General features: G+C 43.2%; 1 protein-coding gene across 4 annotated transcripts in view; it reads right to left on the bottom strand.

Moving 5' to 3' along the window:
- Positions 1–7607: 7607 nt before the first annotated feature.
- P4HA2 (prolyl 4-hydroxylase subunit alpha 2) overlaps positions 7608–21116 on the bottom strand; it is a 30230-nt gene continuing 16721 nt past the window's right edge. The window contains exons 8-17 of one of the 4 annotated variants that reach the window (XM_075441782.1): positions 20390–20601; positions 19425–19601; positions 15478–15548; positions 15150–15249; positions 13956–14009; positions 11477–11536; positions 11343–11408; positions 9139–9207; positions 8604–8700; positions 7608–7855 (exon numbers count right to left, since the gene is read on the bottom strand). In XM_075441782.1, coding sequence (XP_075297897.1) covers positions 7785–7855; positions 8604–8700; positions 9139–9207; positions 11343–11408; positions 11477–11536; positions 13956–14009; positions 15150–15249; positions 15478–15548; positions 19425–19601; positions 20390–20601 — 977 coding nt within the window. In that variant the 3' untranslated portion in view covers positions 7608–7784. Of the gene's footprint in view, positions 7856–8603; positions 8701–9138; positions 9208–10103; positions 10130–11342; positions 11409–11476; positions 11537–13955; positions 14010–15149; positions 15250–15477; positions 15549–19424; positions 19602–20389; positions 20602–21116 lie in introns of those variants that run through there. The other 3 variants (XM_075441780.1, XM_075441779.1, XM_075441781.1) reach the window with 3 other exon arrangements.

Raw genomic sequence — 21116 nt, 5'->3', positions numbered from 1 at the left:
GTGAGTAAAACCATGCTAGTTATCTAGAAAATACAAGCTATCACTTACTCAGAGCAAAACACACCGATGAAAAACCACAGTGATACAGCCTGTGTAAAGCTTCTGTTTTTCTATCACAGGAAATGCAATCACAAGTGAGCCCATCTGGGAAGGAATATTCAAAGGTGGGAGGGAGCATGTCACAATTCAGACACTCAAGTCTTACTCAGGTACAACTCACTGAGCAACCTGAATTTCTAAGCAACACGTTAATACAGAAATAGTTTCTTTTTAATGATCTGCATGATGCACAAACTCTTTCTTGCTGGAGTGGGACATGGTAGTAGGTTTCTACCCAGTGACAGTACACCACACTGCCGTACCCAGACGGCTCTTCTGAACGTCCCTGAGCTCCCCCGTACCCTCCCAGGCCCCAGGGACAGCAACTCAAGATCTATTGGATGCAAATTATACCAAAACTAGATTAAGCAGGGAGGTAGTAAGATCTGGCCTTTCAAGTATAAAGTATATTACACAGAGATGTATTTCATTACAAGTTGAGCAAACTCAGTTACACAGCAGCTTCTCACTGTTTTTATAAAGAACTGGTCAAACAAGAAAAGGTTTTGAGCATTTCTGCCCATGCTTTCGCAGCTTCTCCTTATTCACAGAAGAGTTCTCATTAATATTCTCATTCATTTTTTTCAGATAAATCCAACAGGTGCCTATAGCACATTGATGCACTCTATTGCTTATTTTGTGTCCCTCATATTGCCCAAAATGAGAAGAAAATGCAGATATTCATCCACACTGTTTGGATGCAGAAGACGACAGTCCCACAGAGGTGTCCCCCTGTGGTAGGAGGCAGAGCACCCTTCCTGCCACAGGAGCGAAGCCCCCTCACAGCTCCCCATGCACAGCCCCCTGTGCTATACAGGATCAGTTCTCTTAACATCCTCATGCTCTGCGCTGAGCGCCAGCCCTCCCAGACCCACTGGTGCCCTTCACCGGCTCCTCTAACCCAGGGCTGTCACCAAGCGGCTGCTCTGGGCCAGGAGCACCCAGCTTGTCCCCCTGCCATGTGCACAAGCCCAGGGGTGTCTGCAGCATCCAGCCACGTAGCAGATCGTGCAGATTTTTTGCAAGCAAAGTTCCTGGGGGATGATGGTCAGTAAGCAGAACCTTGGGTTTGCCAAGAGATTCGCATCACTTCTCTTGGCAAGGGTGAAACTATGTGAACAAGAGCTCAATGACCTCAGCTGCTTTGTCTGCTAATTGGAAGCAGCTCCCTCTCTCCTGACCCAGACCCACAGCAGCCCCCAGGAGAGGCTGAGCTGCAGAGAAGGTGGGATCCAACTGCAACTGGCTTGTGCAGCAGAAGGACAAGGAGGAACTGGGGAAAGCCACACTGAAAGCAGCTTAAACCTTCTGCGGTAAAGGAAGACAGCAGCGAGAGACAACCATCCGCAGGCGTGTGGCAAGCGGAGGGTGCCAGCAGATACTGGCATATTGCACATTTTGCAGTATTTCTCCCACCAAAATGCACGTGTGGAGGCAAAGCGAGACCGGAGAGCGTGAACAACTTCACACTTTTTAGGAAGTGACAGCCTAAGGCCACACGTGGTATTAGGGCTTACAAATTCATATACCTCACTGAGTCAGACGTTTCATTTGTTTGCCCTCTTTCAAGAAGATTAAAGTGGAGGAAATCAATGCAGACCCAAGCCAAAGTATTCTGTTGCGGCAGGACCTGTAGAGATTGTGCTGCTGGCATGCCCAAGGTGCAGCAGTCATGGCCACAGGCTCCGCAGTGCTCAGCGATGCTCCATCAGCACTCATGCACCAGGACCACAGGCAGCTGACGCTCACCAGCTGCATGCAGCTGCCACACAAAATCACATCCAACTGCTCCACAGCCAAAGGAAAAAGCAGTCCCACAGGCCCAACTCATCTTCTCCAGAAGATGAAGTAAGCACCAGGATCAGCCACTACTCCAGCTCCTCCTCCACGCGATGAGTCACTTGGAGACTCTGTCCTGGTCTACAAATGGATGTGGGTAGAGGATGGCTGAACCTCAGGAGACCACGGCTGGGTGAGTCACTCCACCCCAGCCAAGATTCGGAAAGTTCATCAGGTCCTGTCAGGCCTGTTCTCTGGATGCATAAGCTGATACATCCAATCTTCCATCACCTTTGCACATACAGACTACAGACACCAACAGCAATATCCTCTGCAGCTATAAGGAATGATAAAGTGCCCTGAGGCCCTTAAAGATCAGCAACCACACGAGTGGCCATCGGTGTTTGCTCAGATCAGTCCTGTATAATTTTGCATCACCATCAGGCTTCAGATGTTACAGGGCTCGTACCTCCACACTGGCACAGGAGGCTAAAAGGGCCTGGATTCAAAGATGCCCTGTTCTGTAGGTGGGAGCCTGATGCAGCGAGCATTGAAGGAGAAACCCCATCCAAGTCTGTGGTCAAAGAGGTGACCCCTCCTAGACTCAGCTATCCTATTTTTCAACAAAAGCACACCAAAATGTCACTGCAGTGAAGCTCTTCTGGTCCTCTTCATCTCCTGGGAGCAGAAACACTGAGAAGCAGGAGCACAAGGATGTTCAGAGAGCAAGCTCAGGCGAGCCCGCAGCTTAGCTGCACCCGAAGCCCATTCCTTTTCACAGCACAAGGGAAGGGGCAGCGCTCTACCCTTTTCAGGTCACAGGACAGAAAAATAGGATCATTTCATAAACACTGCTCAGAGGTGCCCCAGAACAAACACAGAGTTAGAAACACCCAGGGTTACACTGAGGGCACATTCAATGTCTGCCATTTCCAACCCAGATCTTGATCCAAAACACCTGGCAAAGTACATTTCTAGCCCAAGCCAACACATTGCAAAACAGCTTCATCCATGCTCTCATTTGCCAGCAAACAGCCCTGCACAGCTTTGTTCAGAATCTGGGCTGCATGAAGATTCACAGCAGAGCAGTTTAATCAGAGCCACGAGCTGTGGCCATGGGGCTTGCCTACCTCCACCCCACAGCCATGATCAGATCCCTGCTGCTGCTGCCCACCCGCCCCAGCAGCCAGAAACTGAAACTGCAACCCCGCTGCTTCCTTCCATCAAAGGGCTGGGTGCTGGTTCACGCTCTGGTTACACCTGCCCACACACAGCAACACACCATGAGCACAGCTCAGGCCAGGTCACTGGGACCACAGTTCCCATTAAGCTGCTGATGCAGTTGTGAGCCCTTGGAGCATTGGAGAAAATCAGATTTCAAGGAAAAATAATTCTTCAGTTGTCTAGAGAGTTTTGACCCAGTTGATCCTTAACATCGAGTGGCTTGGTTTTATCCTTGACTTTCTCTCAAGGTCTCACCAGGAATTTCAAAATGAATGTCCTGAAGTGTATACTCGAGCCAAAGGCAGTCTCTGAAAGCTGGAGAACACCTAGGAGGCTGTTTCTCCCATGGCTTTGCAAACGAAGTCTGTCTTTGAGGTGATTCTGTATGCAAAATGGTAAGCAGAGGTAAATTGCAGGGTGTGGACTGCCTGGCTCTGCTGAAAGGTCATCTTCCAAAGGGCACTGCAGAGGGTAGGCGAGATTCTCCTCTCACCTGCACAAGCATCCCAGGGGGTACACACAAAGCGCTGGGGTTTGTCTGGAAGAGGAGGTACCCACCTTCACCCTTGTGCTGCTGGCAGAGCCACACAGGTGCCTCGCCAGAGTTAAGGTGATGGTGGAGATGAGAGGGAGCAGGCAGGCCAGCTTCAGGGAAGGGATTATCTGAATCACTAGAGGACAAGTGCTGACCTCTGAGTAAACAAACATCCTCAGCACAGAGGCAGCGTAGTCTTTTCCCCACAGCATGGGCCAGACGCAGGATTAAACATGAAATTGCTCTCTCCAAATCCCCACTAGACAGAGCTCACAGGTCTCAGGTTTTGGCCCTTTTCAGAGTCCCTGACAGAGATTCCCTCCGATCTGGGCCAAAAGAACACATGCTATATTGAACTGTACCCCAGCATCACCACTGGTCACTGAAAGACCAGAAGGGGAACAGATACATCCTAGGCTGCCTTTCACACACACACAATCCTCGTCTCAAATAAAACTTGGCATCACTGAGAAGGGACCCTTCCTCTTCCTGCATTTGGGATTTTATGGCTCAGAGTTACATAACTTGCTTGCACAATATAAACAGTCTCCTGCAGCAGAACACCCCAACTGCTCTCTGCTGTACAGAGCGAGGGCTCAGGGGACACACTTGCACAGATTCACTTATCTGCCACAGCCAAACTCTGCTCCACTCACCACGCTACACATCAGCCAGGATGCCAGTTTTCCCCTCTAAGGTGATTAGATGGATGATTTGCACATTTTTCCACTGTAAGAGGATAGAGAAGTAACTTCTAATGCAGAAAAGATAAGGACTTCCTCAAGTCCACACAGCTACACATTAATGCTCTAGGTGATTTCCTAACCCAGTTGGAGGCTGCACAACCGCTCCGTGACACAGCGTATGTCCGCACAGTGGCATTCAGGCCAGGCGTTAACAAACCACATGCTTGAATGGGATGTGGATTACTGGCATGGGCTGGGGGTGGCTGTTCTTCGTATGACTACATAAGCCACGATAAGAGCCCATCTTTCCATGAGAGTTCACATGGTATCTGCTTTTATCAGTACCTGCTGTGCAGAGCGGTGTCTTAAAGACCATATCAGCAAGCTGGCTCTGACAGATGTGACCCGAAGACATCTCTGAAAAGTCCCACCACACTTCAGTGCCTGGCAGCCACGTGTCCGCAGTAAGCCTTTGTAGTGTGTATAAATATCTGTAAGTACTTCAACCCTGCGAAATAAAGAAGAGTCAGCAGTATGTCAGGAGAAAAACCATTTCAGTCTAAACCAGACTTAAGTACTTACTGTGCCACTGACACACTGGCAGACGCACCCTATGTCTAGATGGAGGAAGGTTTATTTGTTCCAGCATATGAATCTTCTTGGGTCTAAAAACCATCCCATTGGCTTAATTTTAGGCTAATCGCCATATTCTGTTTATCTTCTAGAATGACAGGAGACAGAATAGGGAATGCAATCCGCCAGACTACACAAACATGCCTGGGAGGTTACTGAAAGCCCAGGAGTCACATATTCTTTTTTCTCTAAAATAGCTATTATTCTTCAGATCAGATTAGCAGTAAGCGAATCCTGCACACAGCACAAAAAGCAGCTTAGCATTCGAGCAGTTCTGCATCCACACTCAGCACATCCTACTTCAGGGACAGACTGAAGCAAGGTGGAAGACGACTCAGACAATAGGATAGTTTTTCCCAGAGAAAACAAGTTAGCTTAAAACGTTCGGTATGATGTAACACAGTTAACAATGGTATTTCCCAGCCAGCTACACTATTTCAGCAGTGGGAAGTACAGCTTTTTGGCCAGAGTCCTGATGTGAACTTTATCTGTCAACATACCACGTTGACAGAAAGTCTAAGTAGATTCCTCTTCCTCCCCTGGAAATCCAAAGTGTTCCAACCAGAGATTGTGGCTTTGGCTCACCATCGGTTCTTCACATCTGTGAGGTTGTCATGTTGAATGCTTTGTTTTAAAGCAAAACTCCTTATTTCCTAAGTTTATGTTGTGCTGAGAGATTTTACTAAGAAAATTAGAGGTCAAAAATGAAATATTCTGAACAGCCAGCCCACAACCACAACATTCATGGCAACCAAAGGAGTGCCACAAGAGATTCGAGAGCAACTATTAAGCCACTCTCTGCTAGGTCATTAAAGCTTCCACGAAAAAAATCTCAATTCCTACAGCTACCTGCTATAACAGGTTCACTCACAGCGTATTTACAGGAGTAGATGCTTCTCTCATTTCAGGACCATTAACAACTGGAGCTCAACAAGCCTCTGCCTGGGCAATCCAAGACATCTCTCCAACCAGTCATGTATCTCTAACAAAAAATCACATTTCAGCAAATACATGTACTTACAATCTGCATCCAAATAACTAAACAAAGCAATAACCATTAAATTAATAAATTCTTCACATGTAAAATTCAGGGGCACAAGAACATGCATTGCTAAGTCACATTGCTTTATTACCAGTACAATAAGTAGATGACATCTGCTACACCTAACGTGTAAAACCCTCTGTTCCAGGAGGATAGCAGGTGCATTTGACAATTGTTTGAAGCATTACCTCAGGCAGGATTAGAAGCATTCTAGCTCATTCAGTCTTTGCACAACATAGGGCAATGGAGAAGTACAAAGCAAACCCATGTTTGCCATACAACAATCATGACTGCAACTGAATGTTTTGGTGTAACTGAAGTTTCTTTCACTTTCTCAAACCAGTTTCATACATTGGTATACTAACAATTGCCCAAGCTAGTTTTTAAGCAATAACTTCAGTTGTAAAACCATTAACATTTTTGGCTTTAAGCTCATCTGCAGTCATCCATATTCCCATGAAGTCATGCCCATACCAGTGAAAGATCTTCTGAAGTCAATCTACCCTCTGCACAGTAGCATATTGACACAGTCTGGTACTAACAACAAGTTTCTACATTTCTGAAACATTTTCCTATTTCTCCAAAACTCTGCCTTTTTTAGCAATTAATTGTTACTTCTTCTGAATTATAATTTGGAAATTGGATTTCCTTTCTACCATGGGCAACACTGTCCTCCATGTGTTGGCTTGTGGCCATTACACACACACTAACAAAGCAAAAAGGCAAAGCGGAATCTGAATCCTTGTGTTCAAAGGACGGGGTTATTCCCAGCCTGTCTGAACAGCGTAACAAAACCCTGCTCCAGCCTACAAAGGTACACTACATTGCTTGCAAGCCATCGTACCGACTTCAACAGGCATCGAACTCTGCCAGATCAGGTGTTCCTGTGGTAAAAAAGCAGTGTTTCATCAGCAGAGATGCCTACTTCTAGAATCAAGAATTGTCAAGACTGTTGAAAGTCTTCATATTTTTATAACTGCTTTCATCGAAAGTAGATAGTACCCCACAAGAGAAAGGTTCCATCAGGGAAAGGCTTCTCCTAAGTGTAATAATACTGAGATCACAGTTGCCATTGGCCCAAAATGTGCAGCCTGCCTGCTTGCAGGATACATTAGTTTCAATACACAAATAAAACTTCTTCAGCACAAGGTGCAACCGTTCTGTTCATGTGCTGAGGCCTTAAATCAAACAGTCCAAAATCACGATGCATTTTCTACAGAAGAGCAACAAAGCAACAGGCCCTCAAATGAAAAAGTAAAGGCCTCCTGCTCCCTCAAACCAAGCACCAATATACCTATTGCGGACACAGAATAGAGAATCATTTTATGGAAAGAACATTTATTTCTGTTTCAAAACTTGTGATCCATAGAAATACAATAAAATCAACATGTACACAAAACTTTAAAAAAACAACTTTGGTTCGAAGAAATATTTAACATCTAAATCTTCTGAGGTACAAAAGACACAAGACCAGGCACCTAAACACACTGAATCGCCCACAGCACTGTTTGCACCACCAGTACAGAGAAAGTCGGGAGGGCAGAAGGCAGGTCAAAGGAGCATGGCAGGGGCAGGGGGAACATGGAAATAACAGCAACCAAAACACATGTATGTGTACAAAGCATTTACTTTCTTTCACAGGTGTTACAGATTTTGTTGTCCTTTTTTGGGTAAAGTGCCAGGACTCTTGGAGATAAAAAAAGATGGATCATTTCTTAGAAATGAACTGGAAGAACAAACAGTAGAAAAGGAGACAGGAAAACAGAGGCCTGCAGCAGGCTGGGTTTCAGTCAACCTCTGTTCTCCCACAAGGTCTTAAGAATTCGTTTCCTCTTTCGTGAAACCATTTGTTTGAAACTGTGAAACAAGGATGTGAAATTAGTTACCGTGTGCCCAGTGCATGCACCACCACAACCCAGATGGTTACGTCAACTAAAATCTCATCTCTCAGCCTGAGGATCCCTGCTTATACTTCTCCACCCATCCAATGGGAAAGATATCAGAAGATGCAAAGGGCTGGGGAAGAAAGGATCTTTCCAATTGCACAACTCTGGGGCCAACAGTAACAGAGCAGGGTATTCTGCATCTGGTATCACTTATAGATCAGTATGCTCTGGCACTCCAGGGGAATACCTGGGAGGCTCAGGGAGGTGGGTATGGGAACAGATGACATGAAGCTTGAGAAGCTTCACGGTTAGCAGAAGTTTTTAGTCTCCAGACATTCATGTGTACCTTACAAGGAGCTCTCCTCCTTTTACAGTTAAAACTATGTACAGATCTTTGCAGGAACAGACTTAATTCTAGTCAAATGATAATCCAAGTCAGCCTGATGCTGACACACTACACAAGCCCAGTGACATTCTTACACACTTTGTGCTGTCATTGACACAAAACAAGCTCACTAGAAAAGCTACAGCTGAACAATGTAGCTGCTTAATACTATATGATTTTGATGGTGGGAATTTTCATTATGGCCAAATAACTCCAGTAGTTAAAATGGCAACACCCAGGTTATTAAATGGTGTTATAAGGGTTCAGTATATCACCAGCTTTGCATACACACAAACCTTCCTTCAGGTTTCGTTCCTAAACAAGTATTACTTACCCCATTTACACCCTACTAGTACTGGGCAAGCTGCATGCCTTGTTCTATAGTCACCCTCGCCACTTCTGAAGAGATTATACCAGAACACTGCTGTTCCCTGAAAAGAGAAGTCAGATCTGGATTAGTCAGAACCTAGTAAACACAGCTATTCAGGTTACAGTAAGGGTGGGAAATGCCTATGAACTCGGCTACAGACGTCTGAAACACTTCAACACAGGCCAGCACTGACAGCACATAAAGAAGCCCCTAGCCCCGCTCTAGCATGCAGCCATGTTCAGAGTAGAGACAAGTTCTACCTGAACACAAGTTCTTTGTTAGTAACAGTTCTACACAGAAACTGTTCACATTACACACTGTAAAACAAAGAAAGCAGCCATGCTGTCTACAAGCTCAGCTACAAGGCAGCCTGTGGATCAAGCTGCCATGAACAGAACTTTGCCACATTAGCTGGCTTTTAAATGGACGCAGGATTGTACTGAGGAAGGGACGGTAACAGGAGAGGAGAAATCAGGCAAAACACACAAACAGACTTTACCTTCTTGGGCCATATTGCTGCCCCAAAATCTGGGAAAACTGTAGCTCCTCCGGCTTCTACATCACTCATCTGAGAAAACAAAGTCCACAAACTCTGTCTATTTAAAACACTTATTGTACATGCACCCACAAACTGAAGTACCCCAAGCCCTAACAGAGAGATTTCTACTTGCACCTCTACAAGAGGCACTGATGAAGAAAGGATGCACTTCAACCAGCATGAACCGCAGAAGTAACAGTACCTGCTGTTGAAGGCTTTTATTTCAGCTGAAGGCTTTTGTTCAGTACTTTGTCTAGATTACATATAACCTATTGCACAAACAATTAGCCAAAAGGAGTTGTGTACCTGCAGCGTTAATAAGCTAATACTCTAGAACAAGGGAGAGGACTTCAGAGTAAGTCATTTTCAAGAATATCATTCCAGTTTATGATCCAATTAGGAAAACAAGCAACTGCGTTAAACCACATGTTTCCTCATAAATTGAAACCATGTCTTTGGAAACGATTTTTGTAATTTAGTTTATGCATCTTCAACCACTTCAAAAGTTATATAAACTATTAGAAAACCCCACTTTATGCACTGTTTCTATGCTGTTCACCAGTGACATTATGCCATTTCAAGTGCTTTAATTTCAAGCTTTAATACATACAGTTATATGGCTCTAAAGAAAAGCATTATCTTCATACTTTGCCCTTCTAAACTGGAATGAATTTAACCCTAGTGGATTCACTATGAAGTCTAGACTTGATCCAAAACCCACCAAAGTTCCTGGAAACACTCTCATTGAAAACAGAAAGTCTTTCCACTGATTTAATAAGTTTTTGATCAGATTCTAATGAAAAGAAACAAATGAGTCAGATCCAGCTCCCATCAAATTTAAACAGCAAAATTACTATTAATACACTCCCCAAGTCCCCACGTTCTCTATTGTAACTTGGATTTCTGTTTAAAGCAGATGTTATTACCACTCTGGTGTCCTCCTGCTTGGTACCTACAATAAAAGGGCACAAGATGCCATAGGTGCACAGGTTTTTGCCCCTTCCAACTAGAAAGCATGTGCATGCAACTCTGCAAGTTAATACCTACGTCTTAGCAACACAACCACTCTGTTTTAGTAAGGGTGTTGGTACACACATGATATGTTCTACATGGGACATACACGGGTAAATCACCTTTGACCATGTACAACTGGCAGGGAGTAAGGTGCATTTCATTCACTCTAAATCAAAGCTTGTCCAAAAGTCTGAGAAGCAAACAAAATACAGATAAAGACAATTTAAAATTAAAGCCTCTTAGCAGTAGACTTTCACAGCTACTTATCCTATTCTGATTCTTGCTTCGGAGACTATTTCCTCTGCTGCCAAATCAAGTTGAAAGTATTTCTGGTTCTGTTTTGAGTTGCATTTCACACTCAAAATACCAGCTCAGCCATAAAAATTTCATCACTATTTTAAATTTGAAGTTGTATCACTCAAGTCAGACATAATAGATTAGGTGATCCTAATTGCTGATACAGTAAGCATAACTTTATAGATAAAATATAGTCAGAGGACCACTGGGAAAAAATCAGGCCACTAGGATCTGTGGCAGTTACGTTTATGATTCCAGTGTACATGGTCTGTAGGCTGTATAATGCATGCAACTAATGAATCTTTTCAATTCTGCATTTGTAACCCAGTTGCACCAAGTTTATTAGCTGTGTCTCCTCCATTTGCTGAAGCAACAGCTATGCCACAGTAACTCTAGCTTTGACAAACAGCTGAAATGGAGGCTGACAGACCACAACATCAAGTGCTGTCAAACTATGGTGAAGAACATGACTATCTTGAAGAACATGACTATTTTGCAGTAAATGGCTGTTAATCAAGTTCTCAGTGTACCGCGTGAGGAGTATCTCAAGCACTCGCCTTGGAGAAATAAACCACATTCTCCTCTCCCACCAACAGGCATCCAATGAAGTCAAAGGTTTCACAGTGGAGTGGCCAAAAAGGGGAAGCTGAGCCCTACATTCAAATTTTCTGCTCTGAAGTTAAATACTACCAGAATTCTGTCAACTCAGAGGGGACAGCACCTGATGCTGTAAGAATAATGAAATCCCTGCTTCCAGATGCCAGGGAGTCTCTACAAATAACCAACCACACAAACTGCAAACAAGATGCTGCTAAAGTTACACTCAATGCATAAAGGATCATCATCATACTTACATAGTTTAAAAAAGTGGCCACGCGATTTCCAGTCCCTAACCGCTTGAAAGCATCTGGCTCATCTTTCTATAAAATTAAATGAGAATAACTGCAACCTTCAAGCTCACAGACAGCAGACAAACAGAGGTACTTACATAGTTAAGAAACGTCGCTAGCCTATTTCCTTCCGATTTGAGTGTGCTGTCAAAGGGTCGCTGTAACAGACAACAACTTTAACCCAAGTTCCAAACAGGCTCACACTAGTGTTACATGTGTAGCTCTAAAGAGAGATCCTTCAGCCCAATATAAAGAGTTGGAATAAAAAGGGAAGAACTGATACAGGGCAACATAAAAGCCATTACAAATTGCAGCCAGGGTGCATAAATGCATGCACATAGCACTCAGATGCTATCAGAAGTAGCACTGAAGCAATTCTTAGGACAGAATAGAAGCAGTGTTTTCAGGGCCTGCAGCACAGATGTCATCCAAGTAAAACTTAGTTAACAACAGGCCATTACTGTACTGGACACTGATCAAAGTCAACAACTGAGGTGAATATGAAAAATGTCATCTTCAGTGGGCTTCAGATAACACACTAGATTCTCATGAAGGCAGCTGTGACTCAAAAATACTGTCATGAGAAAATGCATTTTTTGCCAGCAAGCAAAATTGCAGAATAGCAATAATGAACTTCTTTCAGGTGGTTGCCTGTCTAGGACTAAGGACCACATCAAAAAGATCAAGCTGTCTTTACTGTGTAGGAAACGTTCTGAGTTTTGTTTCTTGAAGTAGGAGATCATGTTGATGCCAGTTTAGAAGCAGAAAGCACATCCACAATACCAGTGTGTGTCTCATACTCCAGAAAATGCAATTAAAGGTTTCTTTACATTGCTAATAATCAGGAGGTAATTTCAGTCAGGAGACATTAAGATGCACTCTTCTACACAAAACCAATAATCTTCAACAGTTAAAGAAAAGTAGAAATTGGTATTAGAAAAAAACAACAAGGAAAACCACAACTATCACTAAGACATTAGAGTTCAATCTACTTGAAGCATATCTCCAGAAATAAAAGGTCTTTCTTGAAACAGGTTCATAAAAAAATTAAGACTTTCATCTGCATGTGCAAATTCCACCTAAAAGAGCCAACATAAGAGCACTGAGATATAGGGGATTCCCTGGTTTCTGCAACCACTGCGAAAACCAGGTCCAGCCATGCATTTCTGAACTTCATTATCAGATTTCTCTAACTTCTGAGCAACCAATAAAATCTCAAAATTGTAATAGGCAACTATTGAAGCATCCCTATCTGAGAACCGCAAGGGAACAAAAAGCTGCAAGGCTGATGAGGAGATGGGGAGACACAGCAGTATTTCTGTATTTCAATAGTGAAATCTGTGATGCACAGAGAGCCTGGAGGACCAGTCCAGAACTATGGCAAATCCTGCCATTGCCTTGCCTTAACTGCTGACTGCAGCCAAGGTTACGTTCCAAGTGGAGCTCTGCCCCAGCTGCCTAATCCAAAAGCAAAGTCCATTCTGGCCAATTTGATGGCTGAGGTCCTCAAGTTCAAAGGTTTTGAAGATAATTTAAGAGCATTTGCTTGACTGAGGAACTGAAGCAGTCTTAAAGTTAATAGGAAAATTTTCTCAACAGGCCAAAGCCAACAACTATGAGCTTCCACTGTGCTGAAATTCAAGGCTTTTTTCCCATTTGAACAGTGCTGAGCAGGGTGGCTTCAATTCTGCACTTAATTATTGGGTTGCACTCTGGCTGCAGCAATCACTTCTACCAGCTAAAAGTCACTGGGACAGCCTGAATTAAGCCAGGTTCCCTTGAAATGCCATGGTTCTACTGGAAACCTAGGCAGACGGATTTTATATTTAAAACTACCAGTCACCATAGCTCTTCAGTATGACTAGCATGTTCATAAACTGGTTTAGGGTAGCAATTCAGAATCTGTTCCTCTTTTCTCCCCCATTCGCAGCAAACCAGAGCTGTAATCTGCCAGGTGGAGCCCTCTAGTGCCTACCGTGGATCCAGCACCCACCAGCTCCAAGTTCTGCTCACTGTAGCACTGCCCTCCTGAACACCAACCCAACAAGCCCTCTTCGGACCCTACAGCTGCAGCCCCCCAAGAGTTTTGCCAGAAGGGCTCTATGACACAGGAAGATTTCCATAACTGCTACTTCTCTGAAGGGAGGTGGAAGGATGGCTCCTCCTCAGCCAGCTCCTGCAAAGTGTTTTAAAATATGCACCAAAGGAAGACTCAGCCAGCCTTGCTCAGCACGGAGGCCTAGTGGAATGCAGACTCACAACCCAGGGCTTGTAGACCTCATTTTCCAAATAAAGTAATGGAAAGAGCGTATTTGAGTGCTGCATGACTATCTTTCAATGTCTCTATACTGTGCAAGGAACCAAGGTGAAAGATAAGCAGGCAGATTTGTTCTTAGTTCTCTCGAACTTTCAGCAAGAGAGAAGGCAGCACAAAGGCTTTTCAGAAGTCATACTCCATCCATGCAACAGGGCTACACACCAAATGTCTCAACAGAAAACAGTTTCAACAGTTTTCTCTCAGAACGAACTGTTCCCCCCCTCCCCTCCTCATTAAGATAATTGAAAGCATGATCTTACCCTAGAAAAGTCGAAGTGTGGCTCATACTGCCCTCCCATTCCATAGTTGGCAACCTACAACATGGAAGACAAAAGCATAAACACTCACTGAACCACAAGTGACAGCTGCAGAAGATAGCATTTGCTCTCAGAAATCCAAAACATGCTTTGAGAAACAACACTCTGTGGCAAGATTGTTATCCACACTTCATTTCTCTTTAGATTGTCAGAAATGAGGTACACTGGTGAGAAACAACTTAAGTGCTCTTTCCCTATCACAGTTTAAGGGTTTCGCTGAGAATATTTCTCAGTACCCAACGTCTCATTTACAGCACTCTACTTTTCCCTATAACAGCCTGTTTAACACGACTAGCAGCAATTGTTTTGCCACACTCTTGCTCGCTCCTCTTCAGAGCACGTGTATTTCTCTATGTGTGTCCAAACTAGGAGACAGAATTAGATTCCATGTCACACATGTATGATTTGTTACATACACATGCCCACCCAGGAACACAGAAGGCTCAAAGAAGCTTATAAGCACCACTTGGCTTACTTTCTCTGAAGATCACATAACTTACGATTTAGTTACTCTGAGGCTGCACTTTACATGTCTCCAGATCACTACACAATTTACTGGCTATCCACAGAAGCCAGGTATCAACACCACTTCAATCAGGCTCTAAAACAGGAATTCACTGAGCATGGAGGAAGAGAAGCAGTAAACAGGCTACAGTACAGCTGTTCTGGCAGTGCTGTACTATTACTACTCTCCTTTCTCTCCCCAGGAGACAGTCAAAGATCAGACTTCATATGAGAATACAGCACAACTATGAAAAACATTTGGGTCTTTGAAAGGTTCATCTAGGAAGGAGGTTCGACTTTTGCAGACTTGAAAATAAGTGGCAGGCCCTCAAAACAAACTGGTAAATCAGATTCCTGGACAAAGCTACCGTCCATTCCTTGGTATCTTCACCCTTCTGCCTGGCACACAAAGATAGAACATCTAGCTGCCAGGTCCTCACAGCTAGCGGCAGCTGGGAACACCCCACGCTCTTCATAAACACCCTACCTACTCTGTGTGTGCAGTCAGCAAACAGAACCCTTCAGAGGGGCTGGGTAAGAGCCAGCCTGTGTTCATATCCGTGTAAGAACCAGCCCATCCTCATCAGCAGCTAATTTTACCAGGATGAAATCTGACCAGACAAGTGTACCAACCTGCAGTAGTTCAGCTGTTTTCACTGTTAAACCTGTGATCTGTTGCATTCGCTGATTCACCTTGGCCACAACAGGATCATCATCTTCCTCCAACCATGAGCTGGGGTAAGTGAAGGATTAAACATGTTATTTTGGAATACCAACCACAACCACCCATTTCCCAAGGCAGAAGGATTCTTCTGCCCTCAGTCTGCTGGCTAACAGAGCCATTCACCATGCATTTGTTGTGCAAGCTTTCACTATGTGCAAAGCACTTGAAGTTTTCAGCTGTAGGTAGCTGATGACAGCTGTTAAGCACAAAACCCTTAAAGCTAAACTCTTCTCTTACCTTTTTGACACCCTGTAGCTAGCCACTGTAAGGACACCGGTTTTGGGATCGCGTACTGTGGCTCGTGCCAGCTGTGTCAAAGAAAATCCCAAGCGGGAAGAAACACATCAACTACAGGTTAGAAAAATATTTTCTCTCATCTTAACCAAACTCAACACCTGCTTTTGTCCAAATTCAGTATATCACTGGATGACAGTTACAGCCAACCTAGGGTTTGTTCTGATTTCGTGCTAGAACAGTACATGCAGAAAAACAATTGCAATCCATCACTTCCATCAGATTCTGAAAAAAGAATTTGACTGACTGCACAAGCCATGATATTAAATCTGTGAGTGCTGCTTGCTGAACAGGTTTTGAAAATACTTTTTTAAACAGCTGGAGTCACTATTAGCAACAGGGAACACCAACAAAAGTTAACATGCAAAGCCCAAGCTCTTGGCAAAGAAAATCATTGGATACTCCATAAATTTAATCTGCCTGATCGTCATGTGGACTGAAAAAACCCAACCTCATTCTCAGATGAAAAACAGCAAGTGAAAACTTTTACAGAATGAGTTACAAGTTACAGGGCAGGCAAACCCACAGTGGCAGAAAACTCCTAAGGGCAACTCTCAACATTAGCATGCTCAGATTTTCCAGCTGAAAGATGCCTGGAACATCTAATTCAGAGACAGTTTGAGATAATGTCACTACATTATGAAGGTAACTCTGCAAAAGCACTGTTCACCTACACATTTTAAACAGCGAGTAATGCATTATCACTGCTAGGCCACATCACAACATTTTTAGGAAAAATTTGGAACTTGGTAAAGCTGATCAATTTGCAGTGGTGTCAAAGCAACACACTACCACCAGCATAACCCAACAGGTCACTTTGGTTTTATACTTGCAGCTGAGAACAAGAATGGGGATACTCCTTTCTCTGGCTGTAAACTTCGACCACATTTAAATTTAACTCTGCAAACCACTAAATCATACCTCCTTCCTTCCACTTAATTATAGGTCACAGAAAGCCTTTTTATTTGCATTTTCTTCAGAGCATGCAGTCATTATTTCCCTCATTTTTCCTCAAATAAGTCTCCAGCCAGCTTTACAATCCATGTCAGCTGTCTTGTCCCTATACAAGAGTTCTTGGCATAGCTGTTCCTGTAATTCTGAGTCACTGTTATTTTATTCCAGATTTCTCCTGCATAAATCATAACAGAAAAGCCAGGCTGAATGTTGTTGTTCGCTTGTACAATGAAACATAGCTTTTGCAATACAATTCAGCTTCCCAAGCTTTTCATTCTGCTTCCATTTTCAAGCTTGTATATGCTTGCTTGATTTCTGCACCTAGCATTTGATCTAAAGAAATCACAACTAAAAGAAGCCCGACCACGTTCACATTATTCCGTATGCCCTCTTTCTGATAGGCACACTTCTTCATTTCAGACATACAAGCTATACCTCAGTTTGATAAACGTGAGGCTTCGCCTCTCAGGAAGGAGAAAGCAGCCTTACAATAGGCATTTGCTGGACTTTGAAGAATCATCATAGCACACTGGATTGCTCAGCAGCTTCACTCAGTCTTCCTCTCAGAGGCTGGACTTAGTTTAGCATACACTCTGTTGGCTTTTCCTTCTGAAATTCTGTGTTGCTGAAATCCTATAGCACTTGGTTCAAAGATGTTCACGTGTCCTCCTCCATGCCATATTTTTGCCTGTTCAAGCATGTCTGTATTGCAGGTAACATGCAGAATTTTGAGAATGAGGTTCTCCTACTTTCATGGCAGACCTGTCCCAGTGCTATCCACACCAATAAAGTCAGGAATTTTCTTGACCCTGCCCAGTCAGCTGTGATGTACTGCCTGAAAAGTTGGAACTACTTTTTGGAATTGGAGTAAAAGTGATTGCATTTTGCAAAACAAGCATAAAACCAACTTCAATACAGCTACTCTCAATCATGTACAGATGTTGTTTCTCTACAAAACAAAAAAAAAATTGGCAAGTGTAAACTGCAGATAATGTTAAAGTGCTTGGACCCAAAAAGCAAAGTTTCTTGCAAATGCGTTTTAGAACTAAAGTGCTCATCTTTGAGCCCAAAACTAACATACTACTTCAGAGTTCTGTCCTAAAGCTTCCATGATTACTAACTAAAATTTCCTAGCTGAAATTAAGCTGTATTTATTGAGGACCATCTCATCACAGGACTTGCGTTTTTCCATTCTTTCAACAACACTGCAGAATTTAAAGCTATTCCTGCAGCTGAGCTATAGACACATTAAGAAAAAACAAGTTATGAGAAAATGGTTGCTTTTTTTGTTGAAAACTTTCATCTGAATCTTAAGACTACAATATTTACCTACTCTTACAAGGACTGATTCTAGTTCTACACCATACAGATTATATGAAGAATTCCTCTGACATTAGTACCATAAGCAAAACTCCATGAGCAAGACTTCAGACTTTCCCTAAAACTTTGTATAAAAAGGGAAAACTAAACAAAAAATTAATAGCTGCCTTACTTAGAATGTGCTTAATTTGATAAAAATATATTAAGTGATATGGTCTAGTTGAATGTTTCCATTTTATCTGAAGCTCTTGAAGTTTATAGTATGATGTAATAGGAAAAATTCTCCATTTAGAGGCGAGAGCCTTCACCATGACAGGAGTGTTCTGCCAACACTTCCATGGCTGGCTGGTAGTCGCAGAAGTCCAGCTTCACAAACATCCCAAGTTATTAGTGTTCTTAGGACACATCAGTTTCTCAATCCATTTCGAACTATTTATGTTTACATTTGGAAATACAGAAGGGTAATTCTTGACTGGAGTTTTAGTACCACATTTCATAGCAGTAGCTAGAAGAGTGCTAAAATGAACCATTCATCTATAAAAATAGACATGTTTAGATTTACATGCTTGTCAGACCTGACAGAAAAGCAAGGTGTAGCACCTACTACTGACCTCGCACTGTCATTTTTTTTTTTGCCAGAAAGGAAGTAGACAGTAAATTCCACCTCCAGAAAAGTCAGCAGAAAATTACTAGCTTTGCATTATGCAGCTGCTTTTTTACAGTGTGCAGAGTCACTAGAATTCACACCATGGGTAACACACACTGCATCCAAGCTAGGGCTCCCACTCAAAGCTGCTGCCTTTGAGTTGGATCTACACCTAGCATACTGAAGCTGTCACATCTGTTTCTCTGCTGCCCAACAGACAGCTATCTGCTAGGTGGAAAAGTCAGATCTAAAGTGCTTTGGGACAACGACTGCATTGTGCATTCATTCTTACATGTACTCCATCCTTCCCAAGTCCCAGACTGGGAATTACTTGAGAGCACAAATGATTTCTCCACTCTGTGTTAACTGTATCACATCGTTCCCCATGAGCTGTGCATGGCTTCAGGAGAACACCGTAGTTCCACTCCTGGACGCACCATGACACCTAAAGTGCCTGCCTCTGTGCGGGTCTAGACTATAGCTTAACAAACAGTGGCTTCCAGGTTACCCAAAGCAAAAAACCCAAATCTCTACATATTCTTCTAGCACAACTTCAAAACTCCATTGTTTCCTCCCACTTCTGTTAGTATTTGGGCTTATAAAATTTTTTTTTTGAAGTTTGGCTCCATTTCAACAGGCAGACTGAAGGTATATCAGACACCCACACCCATCACTAAACCAGTCAGTCACCTACCTGTTCAGGTCTAATCCCTAGTTTCCTGAACGGTTTCTAAGCCATTTACTGAGAACTTTGCATAATTACGTGCAACAATGCATAAATACCTTCAGGAGCCTGGGCTCTATGGTCCTACATCACCAAGTAGTTTCAAAATCACTCCCCTTAGGCTCACAGCTGCAGTGTATCATCTTTAGTATGAAACCAGATCTTTCTCATCCTTTGCCTAGTCCTTGCTAATACAGATTAAAGCACGGAATTAGCAGTCAGTGAGATGGCAGAGGGGAAGCTTACCCTTGGCTTAGCTAGCTGTTTAATTTTCTCAATTTCTTCATCAGACATGACATCATAGTATCGTACAATATGAGGGCTATCCCACTCATCTTCTTCCTTAAAGGGAGCTATGAGGAGATGAGGGTTTCTGTTTCCATCGTGGTATCTACAAAACAGCCTTTTCTGTCTTCGAGGTGTCTGAAACAAAATGCCAAACAAAACACTGTTTGCTCAACCACCTTTCATGAGCTTGAAACAGGCAAGGCAAAAGAAAATGAGCTTCATTCCACAAACACTGTAAAAGCCATCAGCTGACTAGCAAATTTAAGAGGTAAGCACGAGTGATTCTGCAGTTTACTGCAACTAAAAAACAACCTATGCCACTCTGGACACCACTGAGCAACATCTGAAACACTAACCTTTAGGAGAATTAAATCATAATAGGTTCCAGATTAAGCAAACAACTACATAAACAGTAAGCTGTAGAAAAGTCTGGTTCTTTTAATTAAGACTATGCAGACAGAATAAATTGACTCCTTTCCCTGCACTGAGAATTAAAGATATGTTTCTTGAAAGGTACTGGAGACTGGTCGGTAAAAATAGTCACCATAGAAGGACATGTCTAAGATGCAAAAGGGAAGAATAATGTGATTCCCTAAGCACAGCAAAGCATAACCAGCTCTTAGTGGAAAAAGCCTCCTAGTGTATCTGTACAGCCAGCATTTGAAATGGCTGAGTAGACAGACTGAGGAGAATCAATTTTCAACAACCTTTAAGAGAGTTGAGAGTTGTTTTTTTGTCTAGGATTAACAGCTGAAGATAGAGAGACCAAGACATAAGGTACAAATCTCAGCCTGGACAGAACTACATTTAATTTCTTCTTAAAAAAAATAGCTTCACAGAAAGAAAAACCTAACATATCCCGCCAAGCTTGATCACCCTTATGCAAAGGCAGCACAGTCAGGAAATTCTTGCCTTTCTCTTACCAGTTTTACCCCTTCGCCTCTGCAAAGGGCCTCATAGATATCACGCTCCGGCAAGTAGTCGAGAGGCCTCTCATAGGCACCACTTTGCACCACTGGTTCTGTCGTTATCATGGTCTTGTTTATTGACTTCTCTTTCTCCTTCTCCTCTCTCTCCTTCTCCAGCAACTTCTCAAAGTACCGCAGGTTACTGCCTGCTCTCTCGTGAGTACTGTCTTCATTAGGAGAAAAACCAGACAGAACAAGTGACTTGCACAATCTCAGGAACTGTTAATACAGACAAGTCTTTGCATTAAGACAGCAACAATTCTGCCCTTAAAGCATTATCAGGCAACCAAAGGCACTGGCTCCAGTATGCACTGAAAACCAGCACTGGGAAGTTTCTGTCTTCGCAGAGGGAAGGTAGGCACCTAGTCTGGAAGGACCTATCACAAAACTTGTATTCCAGGAAAAGAGTAGCAGTTTTTGTTCTTCATACCCCTCCTTTTCACTCAAATTTTCTGTCCAGTTCTATTTAACATACAGATCACAGAGGTCATCAGCAGTGATCAAGCTAGTCTACTTGTACTCCTCCACTTCACCATGCTTCTCGCCCGCGCTGCACAAGCATGCTTTAACCAAGCGCTGCTGTGGACTCCCAACCACAGGCTTCAGTCCCAAAGACTTCCTCTAAAGCTGGGAAGCTCAGAGCTATGCGTTACACTTAACTGCCCACCTACAGTATCCACCT

Source organism: Opisthocomus hoazin, chromosome 22 (genome assembly GCF_030867145.1).
Source record: "Opisthocomus hoazin isolate bOpiHoa1 chromosome 22, bOpiHoa1.hap1, whole genome shotgun sequence".
Classification (NCBI taxonomy): domain Eukaryota; kingdom Metazoa; phylum Chordata; class Aves; order Opisthocomiformes; family Opisthocomidae; genus Opisthocomus; species Opisthocomus hoazin.
The sequence above is the reverse complement of the archived record's forward strand: the minus strand, read 5'-3'. Positions and strand labels throughout refer to the sequence as shown.